A 14,719-nucleotide genomic window follows, 5' to 3' on the forward strand; every position below is an offset into this window, starting at 1 on the left:
TATCTGGCATGTTAAAGTAAAACATAAAGGAAAAAGTGTTTAATTCTGTTTTTAAACAGGCTAAAATATACCACATGGAAATGCTGTCGGGAGCTGTCCTCGGTGCTCAGCTCCCAGTCCTGTAGTCTGACAGAGCTGGACCTGAGTGACAACGACCTGCAGGATTCAGGAGTGGAGCTGCTCGCTGCTGCACTGGAGAGTCCACACTGCAGACTGGAGACTCTCAGGTCAGGTCACGCCGTGATGCTTTTGTGTGACGTTGTGTTTTACTTCAAACATTAAAAGTTTTATATGGGTGGGGTTGAAGGTTTCGACCTGAGTCAATCAACACGTACTAAGACATACAAAAAGAATCTTCTGCCTGATGTGAGTTGTCCATGTTGTTTTCCCTCATTCAAAGACTGTCCACACTGTACGCTGTAGACTCCCAGGCCAGGACTTTTCTTTAACACATGACCATTTAAATGTTGCAGGCATTAAAGTTAATGATGATATTAAAAAAATCACCAATTGCAAACAGCAAAGTCAGGAACAATTAGAGACTAGCTGAAGAAGAAAGTGGAACATGCAACAAGCTGGTGGAGACTTAGCCTCGTCTTTGACTTCAGCAGTCTGTACGATATCCTGCATGTGATTCAGTAACAGAGGACACCGAGGTCAGCCAACTTTAAATTCAGTCCAGTATTTCCACAGACACTGGTGCTCCATTTCACTCTTCTTCTCCACCATGATGGCTTCAGCAGGTCATCACAGAAGTAGGCAACTGCCAAGATATTTGCAATATCAACTTCACAAGATGTTAACATGTCAGTGTTGTCTTGTTATGCGACCCCTGAGTCATCAAAAATAAACTAATGTGGATTTGAGTTAAAATACTTTGAATTTAGGTTCTGGTGTCATTTCACTGCTTTTTTCAGTGGACTAATGAGAAAATGTAACATTTAACTGATTTTAATCAGGGAATTCACGGGAGGAAAGAATAGATGGAAATAAATGAAACGTCTGTGTGTGTGTGTCTCCAGGCTGTCAGGCTGTATGATCTCAGAGGAAGGCTGTACTTCTCTGGCCTCAGCTCTGAGATCCAACCCCTCCCATCTGAGAGAGCTGGACCTGAGCTACAACCATCCAGGAGACTCTGTGAAGCTGCTGTCAGCTGGACTGGACGATCCATCCTGGAGGCTGGACACTCTCAGGTACGCACAGACAACAAGAGCTCACACACTGTGTCTCTGTCACGCTGACAGGCTGAGGACTGCTGGTTCTGTACCAGACTGATGAGCTGAGAGGTCCCGTCCCCACTGAGACTGACCCCCCGACTAACATCAGACAGGATCTGGTGTCATTGACATCTTCGACAAACATGCTTTTGTTTGTAAACCATAAGACAAACGCGTCAAGAGGTTCAGAGTTCATTCTTGTCTCTGGGAAACAGCAGCTGACAAAACAGTCTCAGCTCCATCTTTATTGGCTGTTCTGGAGCTTTCAGTCTTATTACATGATTTTCATCAGCAAATGTCAGTCATTCAGACAAATTTCTACTTTCTGTGAGGACGTCATTTATGTTGTTAAATGCCATGTCGTGTTTTTATCATTTAATCAATGATTATGAACTTATGAAACTTTTATGTTTCTGAGTAAAACTTGCTGTAGAGGCATAATGTGTGTGAGGGAGTGTATCAGTAGTATCTTTATTAGTCTTGTACATTTTACACTGTCTTTACAATCTCATCTGTCTGTTGTACAGTGAGGAGAAGTGTCGTATCACTGTTGTGCCGATGATACGCACCTCTGTTTTTCGGCCAAACTCAATAATCTGAGTGAGCTATTCTCCCCCCATGATTGCTTAGCAGATGTCAAAGACTGGATGTCTCTTAATTTTACTCTACCCAAACTGTAGTGAATTCCTCTCACACCCAGAGAGAGAAGAGAAAGAGTGACCAAACTCAACTCCTCATTCTGTAACGCTGGATTCAAACCTATTCATCCAGCCCTTGGGGACACCAGGGCTCGTTCCATTCACCAATCTCCTCTGGTACTGTGACTCCAGCAGAGGCCGAGCAGTAGCACCCGGTCACTCCTGGAGCTGTGCAGATGCAGCCCACTGGGCCATCTCATCCTTATGCTGCTCCTGCACCTGACCTCAGCACCTCAGGTGCAACAGCAGTTAGCCAGTGAGTCAGACAGTGAGGGAGTGTTTCCTCATCTCAAACTGGCTTAGATAACACACCCGAACCTCACCGGGGACTGAGTTGTGTCACATGCTGCTGGACCACCTCAAACTGCCCGAGGCTCAGGTGATAGGACCGTCCTGACAGCTGCAGTGTAGCCAGCCACACCAGCTGGCTCTGAACGAAATAGCTGTGATACTCACCTCTCCTGGGGTGAAGTCTACTGATCCACGTAGCTTCCAGAGCTTCAGCTCACCGTCTTGGATGACGGTGTACAGCACACGTTGATCCCACCCACCACGGGGGAGTGGGAGAGCCTCGCCATCTGAACTGCGTGATCTGACATTACTCACCATCGTGGATGCGATGGTACCTTTGAGATCTTCCCCAAAGGTGATCCAGGAAGTTCAGGGAGGATTCACTGCTTCAGGACTGGACTTAATGAAGCAGAGCTATCCAGTACAGAAAGGAGACGAGTAGACACTAGATGGATATATGTTATATATTCATTCAGTGTAGCCCCACCCCCAAAAATAACAACCCCTCCCAAGGGGACAGCCGACATGAAGACGATATCACACAGAACAATGACGAGAGATAAAATGGACATTGATGGTGTGATTATCAGATGTTAGACTTCATTCAACACTTAATACTTTTGGATCTAGTCTGACTGGAGGACTTTTAGATCGACTCTGTGAATCATTTTTTCACCTTCTCTATTTTATTGTCTTGACTTTTATTGGATGTTTCCTTTTCGTCTGACGTTTTTTCTAAATCATTTCATCGGCGTATTCCTCTGAATATTTGATTTGAACATGAAATCTGTTTTTATAAATGCAGCTGTGTTGTCTTAATGGTGGATCTAACGGTGATGGTTTCTGAAGATCATTGGTGAGGAAGCTTCTGACTTTGTTTCTCCCTCCAGGCTGGAACATGGTGGAGAGCAGAGGCTGAGACGTGGTCTGAGCAAGTGTGAGTGTGTGTTCACTTTGATCCGTTAGAAACAAGGCAGCACGTGTTAAACCAGCGTCTGTTAATAAAGCAGCAAACGGCCCAGTGAGGTGAGTCAGGTGATAAACCTCTGCTGTGTTGTGTCTTGTTCTCTCCGTCAGATGCCTGCGAACTCACAGTGGACACAAACACAGTCAACAGAAAGCTCCAACTGTCCGACAGCAACAGGAAGGTGACACTAGTGACGGAGCAGCAGCCGTATCCAGATCATCCGGAGAAGTTTGACTGCTGGTTTCAGCTGCTGTGCAGAGACGCTCTGACTGGTCGCTGTCACTGGGAGGTCGAGTGGACTGGAGAGGTTCATGTCTCAGTGAGCTACAGAGGAATCAGCAGGAAACTAAACACTGATGACTGCTGCTTTGGACGGAACAACCAGTCCTGGAGTCTGACCTGCTCTGATGATGGTTTCTCTGTCTGGCACAACAAGAGAAGAACAGACCTCCCCTCCTCCTCCTCCTCCTCCTCCTCCTCTTCCTCTTCCTCCTCCTCTTCCTCCTCCTCTTCCTCCTCCTCCTCCTCCTCTGTCTCTAACAGAGTGGCGGTGCATGTGGACTGTCCTGCCGGCTCTCTGTCCTTCTACAGAGTCTCCTCTGACACACTGATCCACCTCCACACCTTCAACACCACCTTCACTGAGCCTCTCTATCCTGGCTTTGGCTTTGGGTTTTGGTTCAGAACTGGGTGCTCAGTGTCTCTGTGCTCGCTGTAGGGGGGGGGGGCTCTGTGTCCTGTGTTTGCACCATTTAGAGCAACATTTACCCAAGTTTTTGTAGTGAATGTCGTGGTTTTAAAAACCTTTAAACATGTTTTCATTCAGGGTTTTTGGGGCAAACGATAAGATTTCACTTTTAGATTCTGTATTTTGCAATACTGTAAATAATCACGTATAAACAATGAAGTTACACACACACACACACACACACACACACACGCATGTAGTCGAAAATATGTCTTGATTTTTTTTATTGGACAAATCAGATCAAAAGAATCATTTTACTTTTTTATGTTTCCACAGTTTGTATAAATGTCATTAGTTGGTTTGTATATGTGTGTTTCACTTTACTCATAATCAGTGTTCTCTATCAATAACAACACATTCAATGTCACTGTGTGGAAGGACAAAGGATCTTCACCAGGCAAGACTGGACCTTTGCTAAGTTTACTTCATGTCTTTCCCTCTCATTTCAGCCCCCTTGTGTTTCCTGCTCCTGTGATTGTCTTTTTTAATTCTGACTTCTGGACACAAATCTGCAAAAATATTGTCAACAAGAGCAGCAAGACAAACTTCCAAATCGTGCAGTGATGCTATGAATAGAATACACGACACTGGTGGGCATGTAATGAGACAGACAGGTGCACACACACTGTTCACCTTTATGCTGCCTGGCGCTCCTCAACCATCAGGCACCATCGGCTCCAACTTACACCACTTGTCTCACGTACTGGACTGCCACATCCTTTTCTCCCCAGAGCTCTGCGTCGTAGGCGAACGGTCAGCTGTTGTGCTCAGTGGTACGAGGGCGCCAATAAATGTAGGGGTTTGGTACTATGGATGGGGCAATTTAACCATCAAAGATAATTAATAACTATATAAATTAATGGGACATTGTGTAAAGTCCACCTGGACTGGGGCACCACCTCAATAAACGAGGAAAAAGACGAGTTTAACTGATTCAGTGTTGTTGACAGAGTAGAGGTTCTGAGTGCAGTGATTCAGTGACCTTCATAAAGGAAGAGAATAAATATTTGTTGGCAAATACCTGCACTTGTCTTTGTTCTTTTGCACAGGTTGCACTTTATTGTTGTGTTGAAATGATGTGCAGTGGAAAACGGGTTCATTGTTAATAGGCCTCTAGCACGGTCATTTGTGGGGGACATTTTGGGAAACAGCAGAGGTTTGTTAGCTGAAAAGGTTAATAGGCCTCTGTGCTCGTGGAGAGAACCATCATTTTAGGGAAGAGTCTACATTTGTACAGGAAATGATGAAATCACAGCAACATGATTCGATGCCACCTGTCGCTTTTACTGGACTTGCAGAGCCTCGTTCTAACAGGACTGTGTGTGTTGTTGCAGTGTGATGTGACCGTGACTGCAGGAGGAGGAGGAGAATCTCTGCACGCCAGGCACAGAGGGTTCTGGGAAGTGTCCACGCTGCAGGAACAACCATCTGGATCAAACTAGTCAAACTGGTCAATAATTCAATGTAAAAAATCATTTGAGTCATTTTTATTGTCCTTAAATGGACAGAAGAGTCTTTTACTTTGAAAAAGTAGATTTGTCTACTGTCAGGCTGTGAAAAAGAAAGTTACTGCATGCCGGTCTTCATCTTGTCACTGCCAATATGTGAATTCAGAAAATTACAATTTAACTCAAGTAACTCAAGAATGGAGCTCCTTCCACCTGGTGTCACATTAGAGTTTAGCACTGAAGACCAAGACAGCTGAACAATCCTACTAGATATGATCCTTAACGATGACCTATTATTATTGTTGGTAGTAGTAGTAGTAGTAGTATTAGTATTATATAACACATCTCCTCACTCTGAATGTACATGTTGTTATATATTATTATTATTATTATTATTATTATTATTATTATAATAATAATATAATAATGATTCTGATTCTGATTGGTGCCAGCAGCAGGTTCAGATGATGGAGCTTCAGTGTTCCATTATTTGTCATCATCATCATCATGTGTGACCTCAGAGGTGACATCACCTGTTCTGACACCTGGCTGTGACAGAAGTTTGTAGATAGGACCTGCGGTGAGTTTCCAGCTTCAGATCTCCTGGACGGCTCTGAGGCCCAGAGGGGAGTCGGTCTGAGCACCTGCTCTCCTCCTAGCTGGAGGCCGGCTGCTTCCCAGAGGCTGAGACCGCTGACGACACCAGCCCTCGGCGAAGGGACCACCTGCGTGAAGCGGCTGACCTCCTGCTAGGACGAGCAGAGGCTCCGTGCTGCTCCTCTCCGAGCTGCAGAGCTTCCTCCTCTGCCCTGTGGAGGGGATCGGGGAGGTTCTATTAGAGCCTGCCTTACATAACATAACCATGTCCAAAAGAACATACCCATCCATCCATAGATGTGTACGGGGCCCCGGGTGGGGGGTGGCTATGACTCCCACCCCCCACCCCGGGGGTCACACAGCTCAGACAATAAAGCTACCGAGGACCAAATCCACACTAATTCAAGTGTAGGGAAGAAGCTCCTGTTTAGGCCGACGCACGTGTGTTAGACACGACGCAGAGGGTCATCGGTTTCCTGTGATGATGCTCACGGTCTCTGCTGGACTGGACCGGCTCTGTTCGTCTGTTCATGAAGCCTGGCAGTGTTCACTCTTGTAAACATTAAAGACGACAGCGTGTGTGACTAGCTAACAAACAACAGGGGTGTGTACATGTGACTAGGCAAAGGGATGTAACATGAGCACTACAGAGGGTGGTGACTCCCTACAAAATGGCCCCCAGGCCCCCTGGGGTGTGGGTCAGAGGCAGGTACCAGGTTAGGAGAGGATGGTTAGTCTGTAGACTCTGTGTCTGTGGGAGCAAACTAACATCAACTATGGCTGCACAGTAAACTACAACACATCACAATAACCAAACTCAATGAACGTTAAAGCAAATCAATCCATTAACAAGTTATGTCATGCTCTATATGCCCAAAGGGAAGAAGAAGGTCCTTCAGTGTGCTGCTTCTCAGCCTGTTGAGGTTCTTTGTCCTGGTCACAGGATGGAGGAATCTGGTCGCTCCTGTGTTCCTTACTAGTTAGCAGCGTGGTGCTAACTTGCCGTGTGCTCCTGTTGCTCTGAAGATCAGCTGGCAGACTCCGGGTCATACCTGCTGGTGCTGATAAGCTTGGTTCAGGCAGGGCTTTGTGTTGCTGCCATGAAGAAGGTGGTCTGCTCTGGTACAGGCCACACTGAGGTCAGAGAGAGCTCAGGTCCTCGTGGGGCCAGAGCCAGGATCAGAGAGAGGAGATCTCTGTCCTCCGTCCAGGAGAGAGATCAGAACAGAGGAAGAGCAGTGGGGGAGATCTGGTTTTGTGTCCTGGTGTTGTAGGGTCATGTGTCCCTCATTGGCCAGTGGTGGCAGTAAGTCTGGGTCCAGGGGTGCATTTAGCACCTATGTGGGAAAACGTAAGGACTCTGAGACACTGGGTTCAGAGAGGCTCCTCACCATTTCCTGGTGAAGCCCAACACAGTATTACAGTCACACATAACGCAGCAATTCACAGCCCCAACTATCGCCACAATGATTGTCTTTTTAAACTGGAACACAAGAAAGAACCTAAACACTGTGTTTAGGCTGTGTGGTCAGTCAGCTTGCAGCTTTTTAAACCCATAAATGCGTGAATACGACCTGTCTGCCAGGCTCAGCAAGTGTTGAGCTCCGGGTTGAGAAGCCTCATGAATGGTAATCATTTACAATCTGATTTCAATCTTTAATCTGTTGATTGAAAAAAAAGACCATTTCTTCTTTCTGAGATGGATTTTAATGTGTAATTTGGTTTATAATTTTGTTTTTATAATGAGAATAATAACTACACACTGATAACTATTAAAACATAGTACGGACATATACAGTGATCATTCATCGGTTGTTTGTTCACAGTGTATGAATATGTTAAAGGGAGGTTCCACCCCGAAATAGAACCACAGATAGTCACTGTGTATGAGCCACAGTCTGATCCGGTCAATCAGCAGCAATGGGCACTAGTTTTATTTGAAAATCAAACATTCACAACAAAGAGTGATGGTTGTGCACCAAACGTGCTTTGGGAGCTCCATGTTTTTGCTCTGATGCTTCAGTTTAGATCAGCTGACTTTGTTGTCTGACTGAAGGAAAAGTATTTTGTTGTCACATAAAGAGGAATATATTTATGTTTTACAAAGAAACTGAAAGAATGAATGTAACTGTACATGAAATCATCAGGTTAACAGTGTTAGCAGAGAAGCTCCAGTCTCCTACGGAGCCCCCGAGTGGCCATGAACATAAAAATATAGATATATGGAGGCTGAGCAGATCTGGTAACTTATCTAATGTGCAGGAATTAATACAAATTTGAATGTCCCAACACAATATATTATATAGAACGTCCAACCTCATTAGCACACAGGCACGGGAAAAATAGAGGAATACATAAATGAGGGGGAATGAAAATGTAATATTTATAAAATATTTAATTTTATTCATGTTAATATATATATTTCCTTATTTCTGATTTTATTTATTCTATTTTTTTTTCATATTCTGACATTTATTTATGCCCTCTGCAATTACCAACTTTTATGTATGCATTTCAGCATTTGTTTATTGATTTATGTGCTTAATTATTCTATTATTTTTTATCTTTATATTTATCCATGCATCCACTGGTGTGTGTATTTATACATCATTTGATGTATCTATTTATTCTTTCATGTATTTATGCATTAATCACGTATTAATCTATAAATGTAATTCATGTTTCGTCCTTCCTTCGTCGTGTTTAGTAAAGTTCCCATAGTACCTAAACGCAACACGCGGAAAATCTGCAAAAGACTCATTTTATCCCACAGTCCGCGAAGGCAGCAGCGTCGCGCGGAAAAGAAACGGTCATGGCGGAAGCGGTGAGTGTTTGACACATCTGCTGCTGCTCTGGTCGATTTAAAACCTCTCAAACTCTGAGAGATGCCAATAGTTAGAAGTGTGATGCTGTCGTGATCAAAGTCGCTGCTAGTGAAAAGTGAACTTTTTGGGCGGGAAGTGACAGAAACACACCGAAGTCCTTCCGGAAGCGAACAAACTGACATTAGCCGTTAGCTGACCAGAGCTCTTCAAAATAAAAGCCCCAGCTGTCGGTGACTTCTGGCGGTCATTTTGGTTTATTTTTTACTCTATTCAGCGACCGTCAAACTACCGATATAACAACAGACACAAAGTTTAACCGTGTTAGATCGGATGTGAAAGTTTAACAGGGATTAGCGCCGAACCCCATTCAAAGCCGTTAGCTAGTTAACGCTTAGTTAGCTAACTAAAAGTAACGTCAACGTTAGCCTGTGTTACCACCAGCAAATGTAATGTTACACTCTTAAACTCGCCTCCACGCAGCTCAGACTAATGCCGAATAATACAACAGCCATGAAACAAAAAAAGTCCAGTCCTTGTAATTATGTAAAGTTCACTTTTTGTTAAGAAATGTGGATTCCGCTAAATAGGCATTTTAGAGGCTGTAGTTTGGTCTGGTAGCATGTTGAACTACCGAGAGGTGCTTCTAATAATTTGTCCTCCCCGTTTGTGTCAAAGGAAGGTTTAATATTACAAACATAAAGACACCAACAGTTCAACACAAACTGAACATGATAACCTCCATGAACTGAGGATTCATTGCAGCTTCGTTGTGTTAATAGACAGACAGATGAAGGGTGGGGGGTCCTTCTGTTGTTAACCACATCCACTGTAATGTGTTGGTTTGATGGTTTAATGTCTAAAGTCTTCATGCATTCTTTTCTTTAAATAACCTGCTGACAGTTCAAATACTACTGTTGTTGATGTGGAACAGATTCAGTGTCGCTCACTCTCCAGTAAGCCTGTGACTACATTAACTGCACTGATTGATAATACCAGATGTTCAGGGGAGGACGGTAGGAACCAGTGTAGCTTCAGTCCACCACCCTGGGCAGCCACATCACAGACCTTTTCTTCCTGAGGTGAATATGATGCAGTGAGCAGCTGTGACCGTCCTGTGTCTGTTCCCCAGGTGTCAGGTGACAGTGAGCTGCAGGCTGCCAAGCCCCCACCCAAACGCAGACGCATCCTTGACCCCTCTGCCATCGTCCCAGTGCCTGTTTACTCCAACAAGGTACGCCTCCAGCGGCCAGTGAAGGCTGACCCCAGAACAGTGTGGGAGGTTTTAGTTAGTGACCCTGACAGCAGCTGTAACGGTCATTTGACCAGAAGTGCTTCAGAAACAGGGCGGCCGGTCTTAAATTCACATTTACTGATAAAAGGTATTAACTAGTCTCAAATTGTGTTTGGGAAGATCCTAAATATTTAGATATATGCTGTAAAATCCCTCCAAGGGCCAAACATTTAATCTTTGTTATCCTGTCACAGTCCTGCCAACATGTTACAGCTTACAGCTCTGGCAGTGAGACAGCTGTAGTGATCATTATCACCAAGGGCAAATATATTCACGTGAATAAAGTGAATGTTGGAGGCACTTTAACAGACACAGATCTTCTGAACACTGAGACTCTGACATGGACTGTAGAGACGGACACCTGAGGAGGACCTGAGCTCTGAGGGAGACCAACACGTCGGCTTGAGATCCAGCAGCACAGAAATCTCCAGGAACAGTTCAGCAAGTCTCTGCAGTGCTTTAAAGGGACTATACGTAAAAACCATGACTTAAAAAGTTTAAAGCTGAAATAAAACGTGTTTGTTAGCGTAATGATACCATTACTGCTATTATTATGACTTAGCTATTGTTGGAGGGGCAAAAAGAGAATATCATTAGGCTGATAGGATCTTGTAGTTGGCTGATGTCAGCTATTAAGCTAGCAGATAAAAAGCAGTGTCTCGATAAGGTGCAAACATTAGATTCATGCAGTGAAGCGTTGGAGTAGGGCTGGACATGACTAGTTGTTTAAACCTAACAGTCCTCGCTAGACAGCACCAGGAACACCAGTCATATACTGGAAGACTTGACTGGCCGGCTTTAAAGCACTGCACGGTAGGGCTGTAACCCGACGTAGCAGATGGTGTGTCTCACAGATCCTTGTGGGAAGCAGTTTGTAAATGCTCTGGTGTGTAAAAGATGAGCAAACAGTGTCCTTCACGGTACCCACAGCCCAGGGAGACGTCGTCACGTCTTCTTTGTCCGACAAATCGTCAAAAACCCCAAAATATTCACTTTATTAGAATGAGAAAAACAGCAAATGTTTTCAGATCAGATTTTTATCCCTGCAGAATCTTTGAAATGTTATTATTATTATTATTATTTTTCAGCTCTGTAAAGCACTTTGTCATTTATTCTTATTGTATAATTTTAAGCCTCTGAGTGGTTTTGTGTCCAGGTGAGCAGCAGTCTGCAGCTGAAGCCTGCGGCGGCCGTGTTCACTGAAAAGGAAAACTCAGGTCAGTGCAGCCATTTTACTCAGCGTTAAACTCAGCAGCAGGTGATGTTGTCGCCATGAGGTTGACAGTTTGTGTCTGTGAGCAGACGACGCCGCAGATGACAGTTTGTGGTCCCGGTTTTCGTCTCGGGGGCCGACGGAGGCCGTCATCACCCTCAGCGACTCCGAGGAGGACGAAGAACGCGTTGGGAACGAACCAGGATCTGTGGAGAAGAACACAGAGCTGTAAGTAGTGAAGCTGGGACAGCGGCTTCCTCCCTCAGAGTCACACCAACCAGTCACACTGTAAGATTCACGTCATGTGAACACGCTTCCTGTCTTTCCTCTTTCTTTCTGTCCTCTTCCGTGGTTCCAGAGAAGCCCCCCGCTGCCCGTCTCCTCCACCTCCAGAGAGTCCGTTTCAGAAACAGTCCAGACAGGTCACAGAGAAGATCAGGTGAGTCTGGACTGATGAGAAGGCCTCTTTCAAACAGTGACTTAGTATCTTGAACTAATGAGTGTGTTTATATGAGGCTCTACAGTAGGTCACCTACAGTAGACAGCGGTCAGCACACCCCCAGTCTGGAGAAGCAGGCAGGAGTCACAGACGCTAAGCGATGTGCTGCTGTCACTCTTTTTACTGCCTAAGTGGTTTTGTACTCCTGGGCATGCATCATTAGTCACATCACTAAAACATGAGGCACGTTTATGTGCATGCAGACTAAAACAGACCACCCCCCCACAAGAGGAAGAGCTGAATGCAAACAAAGTGTCAAGGATGAAAGCAGCTGAGCCATAAGGTGTCATTTAAAGAGTGAGAGATGAACGCAGCTGAAGTGTCAGTTGGTATGAGAGCATTGGAAGCAGCTGAAGTGTGGTCAGATGTCATGTGTTTGTGTCCCTTTAGTGAGATCGATAGAAAGCTCCAGGCGGTGAACTCCCTCCTGTCTCCTGAGCCTCAGGGCCGGAGGTCCAGACGCCGCCGAGGCCCCCAGTCTGCGGACGACGACGACATCATCATCATGAGCCCTAATGATGATGACGCGGTCGTCATGGACCCTCTCTCCGGGCTTCAGGATTCTCCGTACAGCTCGGCAGTGAGGGAGATCCCCCTCAAGATCCGCTGCCGAACGGACATCCACAAGATCCCGGTCCTGTCGGTGCGTCGCTCTCAAGAGAAACACGAAGATACGTGCAGCGGTGATGTCACCGTTCAGTCCGTCTAACTCTGGGCTTTGTTTGTTTTTAGTCGACACCTTTAAGTGATGTGGTGACCCAGCTGTCCACCATCCTTAAAGTCCCGCCCCCTCGCCTCCTGCTGCTGAGGGAGGAAGTGGAGCTCCCAAAAGACTCGACCGTCAGCGAGCTCGGCCTCGGCATCGCTGACATCATAGGTCGGTCACATGACGCACAGGTTCTCCTCACTAGCCAAGTGTTGTTGCTAAATTTTCAGTTCCATTTAAAAACATGCAGTTAAAAAACAGTTATTGGGTGTTTCTGAAGCTTTCGGCCACATCTCATGGGCTTCTTCAGCAGATGCAGTGGTTTAGTTGTTCTGTTGAGACCTAAATGAGGAATTTCAGTCATTAAGAATAATTTAATTGTTAAAGTCTATTCTGTACAGTTTCACTTACTTTGCACACTTCACCTCACACACTGTGACACTTCTCACAAATCTGTACTTTTCAATCTGTACTTTTTGTTTTAAAAAAGGGACAGACTATTTAATTGTATTTTATTGTGTCTAAGTTTCTGTTCAATTTTGTATTTTAATATTTTGTATTGTTGTGACGACCTTTGTATCGTACTCTGGCACAACAATTTCCTCCAGGATAAATAAAGTCGGTCTTATTCTTATTCTTATCTTTAGTCAGGGAAAAGTTTGCATTCAGATCAAGTCAGCACAAAGATGAATAATGAAAATCTCAAAACTGTTTTCTTTTGTTATCGTGCAGAGTGCGTCGTCATGGCAGCTGAGGATGAAGGTGGAGCGGTGGACGGCGGCAGCAGCAGCATCACTGTGAGGCTGCAGAGCAAAGACAGAGACTCGTCACAGGAGTTCTCCCTGCGCAGGGTTCGTAGCTCCTCCTCCTCCTCCTCCTCCTCCTCTCTCCATCAGCAATTTGTAAGTGATTGTAACCAGAGCCTGTGTGTGCGTTTCAGGACGCGGCGCTGGGCTCCATCTTCTCTCAGTATCTGTCCAAGATGTCCGCCAAAGCCCAGAGGAAAGTCTGCTTCCACTTTGACGGCTCCAAAGTGACGCACGGCCAGACGCCGGCTCAGCTGGACATGGAGGACGGAGACATCATCGAAGTCTGGACATAACCCTTTAGGACCCCGTCCACCACTTGTACAAACAAAGAAATGTAAGACTGCCGGTTTGGTGGCTCAGTTACTTTATCTGTAAAAGTCACTTTAATTTGTATAAATTCAAAATACAAAACTACATCAGTTCACATGGACATGGGATTATGATTGAAAAACCAACAGTAGACCAACACAAGTCATTAAATCTTTGTACAGCTGTAAACTTACTCTGAAGTTGTTTATCGTCGGCTTATCACTTTTTTACATGTTCTTTTTTATTGTAGTTGATAATATTAATAAAAGGAGTAGAAGAGGTAACATTAAGTCTGTGAGTGGGGCATGGTAACAGAACCAAGTTCAGTGAAGACAGTACAATACAAGTTAAGGTCCTGCATTCAAAATCCTACTGAAGTGCATGTGGTTTATTCACAGGAGACTGGTAGGTAGTAAAAGTGTTGGAACTGGTCCAGTAGATCACCTCAGCCAGCAGACACCAAACGGGCTGCAATGGCTGCAACGTGATCCTTTGGGACAACTGCACCTGATCACAGTAGGTCCACTAAAAGAGCTTGTTTGATCCACTGACAGGCTCAGAGTGTTATTCTAAGTGTGTGACAGCATCATGGAAAGGATCCCTACAGAGAGAGACCTGGAAGATCCTTTTGGTTTAACCACAAACAGCACACACACCAGACTACATTCACTAAAACAGGGATTTTAGAGAACAGGACACAGGAGCTGTCCTGGTAGGTCAAATGTTCTGTTTTTGTCAATGGAGTCTGGTGGCTTTTAAGATGAACTATATGTTATGTCGTTCTCTGTGGTTAAACCAAAAGGATCTTCCAGGTCTCTCTCTGTAGGGATCCTTTCCATGATGCTGTCACACACTTAGAATAACACTCTGAGCCTGTCAGTGGATCAAACAAGCTCTTTTAGTGGACCTACTGTGATCAGGTGCAGTTGTCCCAAAGGATCACGTTGCAGCCATTGCAGCCTGTTTGAGGTGATCTGCTGGCTGAGGTGATCTACTGGACCAGTTCCATGTATGTACGAATAGAGCACAAATGTAATAACCTTTGCAGACAGTAGAGCACAGACACCGTGGCTCCTGTTGCTCTGCTGAAACAAACAGACC

General features: G+C 45.0%; 2 protein-coding genes across 2 annotated transcripts in view; both read left to right on the plus strand.

Moving 5' to 3' along the window:
• LOC139216276 (NACHT, LRR and PYD domains-containing protein 12-like) overlaps window positions 1-4,941 on the plus strand; it is a 169,793-nt gene extending 164,852 nt beyond the window's left edge. The window contains exons 11-14 of the mRNA XM_070847367.1: window positions 60-227; window positions 1,023-1,193; window positions 3,097-3,143; window positions 3,284-4,941. Coding sequence (XP_070703468.1) covers window positions 60-227; window positions 1,023-1,193; window positions 3,097-3,143; window positions 3,284-3,891 — 994 coding nt within the window. The 3' untranslated portion in view covers window positions 3,892-4,941. The remainder of the gene's footprint in view (window positions 1-59; window positions 228-1,022; window positions 1,194-3,096; window positions 3,144-3,283) is intronic.
• A 3,798-nt stretch (window positions 4,942-8,739) lies between these two features.
• Window positions 8,740-13,914, plus strand: nfatc2ip (nuclear factor of activated T cells 2 interacting protein). The gene is made up of 9 exons (XM_070848378.1): window positions 8,740-8,790; window positions 9,921-10,022; window positions 11,239-11,299; window positions 11,385-11,523; window positions 11,654-11,734; window positions 12,185-12,437; window positions 12,527-12,671; window positions 13,233-13,351; window positions 13,441-13,914. Exons 1-9 carry the CDS (start codon window positions 8,779-8,781, stop codon window positions 13,600-13,602), a joined length of 1,074 nt encoding a protein of 357 aa, XP_070704479.1. The 5' UTR covers window positions 8,740-8,778; the 3' UTR covers window positions 13,603-13,914.
• The last annotated feature ends 805 nt before the right edge of the window (window positions 13,915-14,719 follow it).

The sequence above is a fragment of the Pempheris klunzingeri genome, chromosome 17 (genome assembly GCF_042242105.1).
Source record: "Pempheris klunzingeri isolate RE-2024b chromosome 17, fPemKlu1.hap1, whole genome shotgun sequence".
Classification (NCBI taxonomy): Eukaryota; Metazoa; Chordata; class Actinopteri; order Acropomatiformes; family Pempheridae; genus Pempheris; species Pempheris klunzingeri.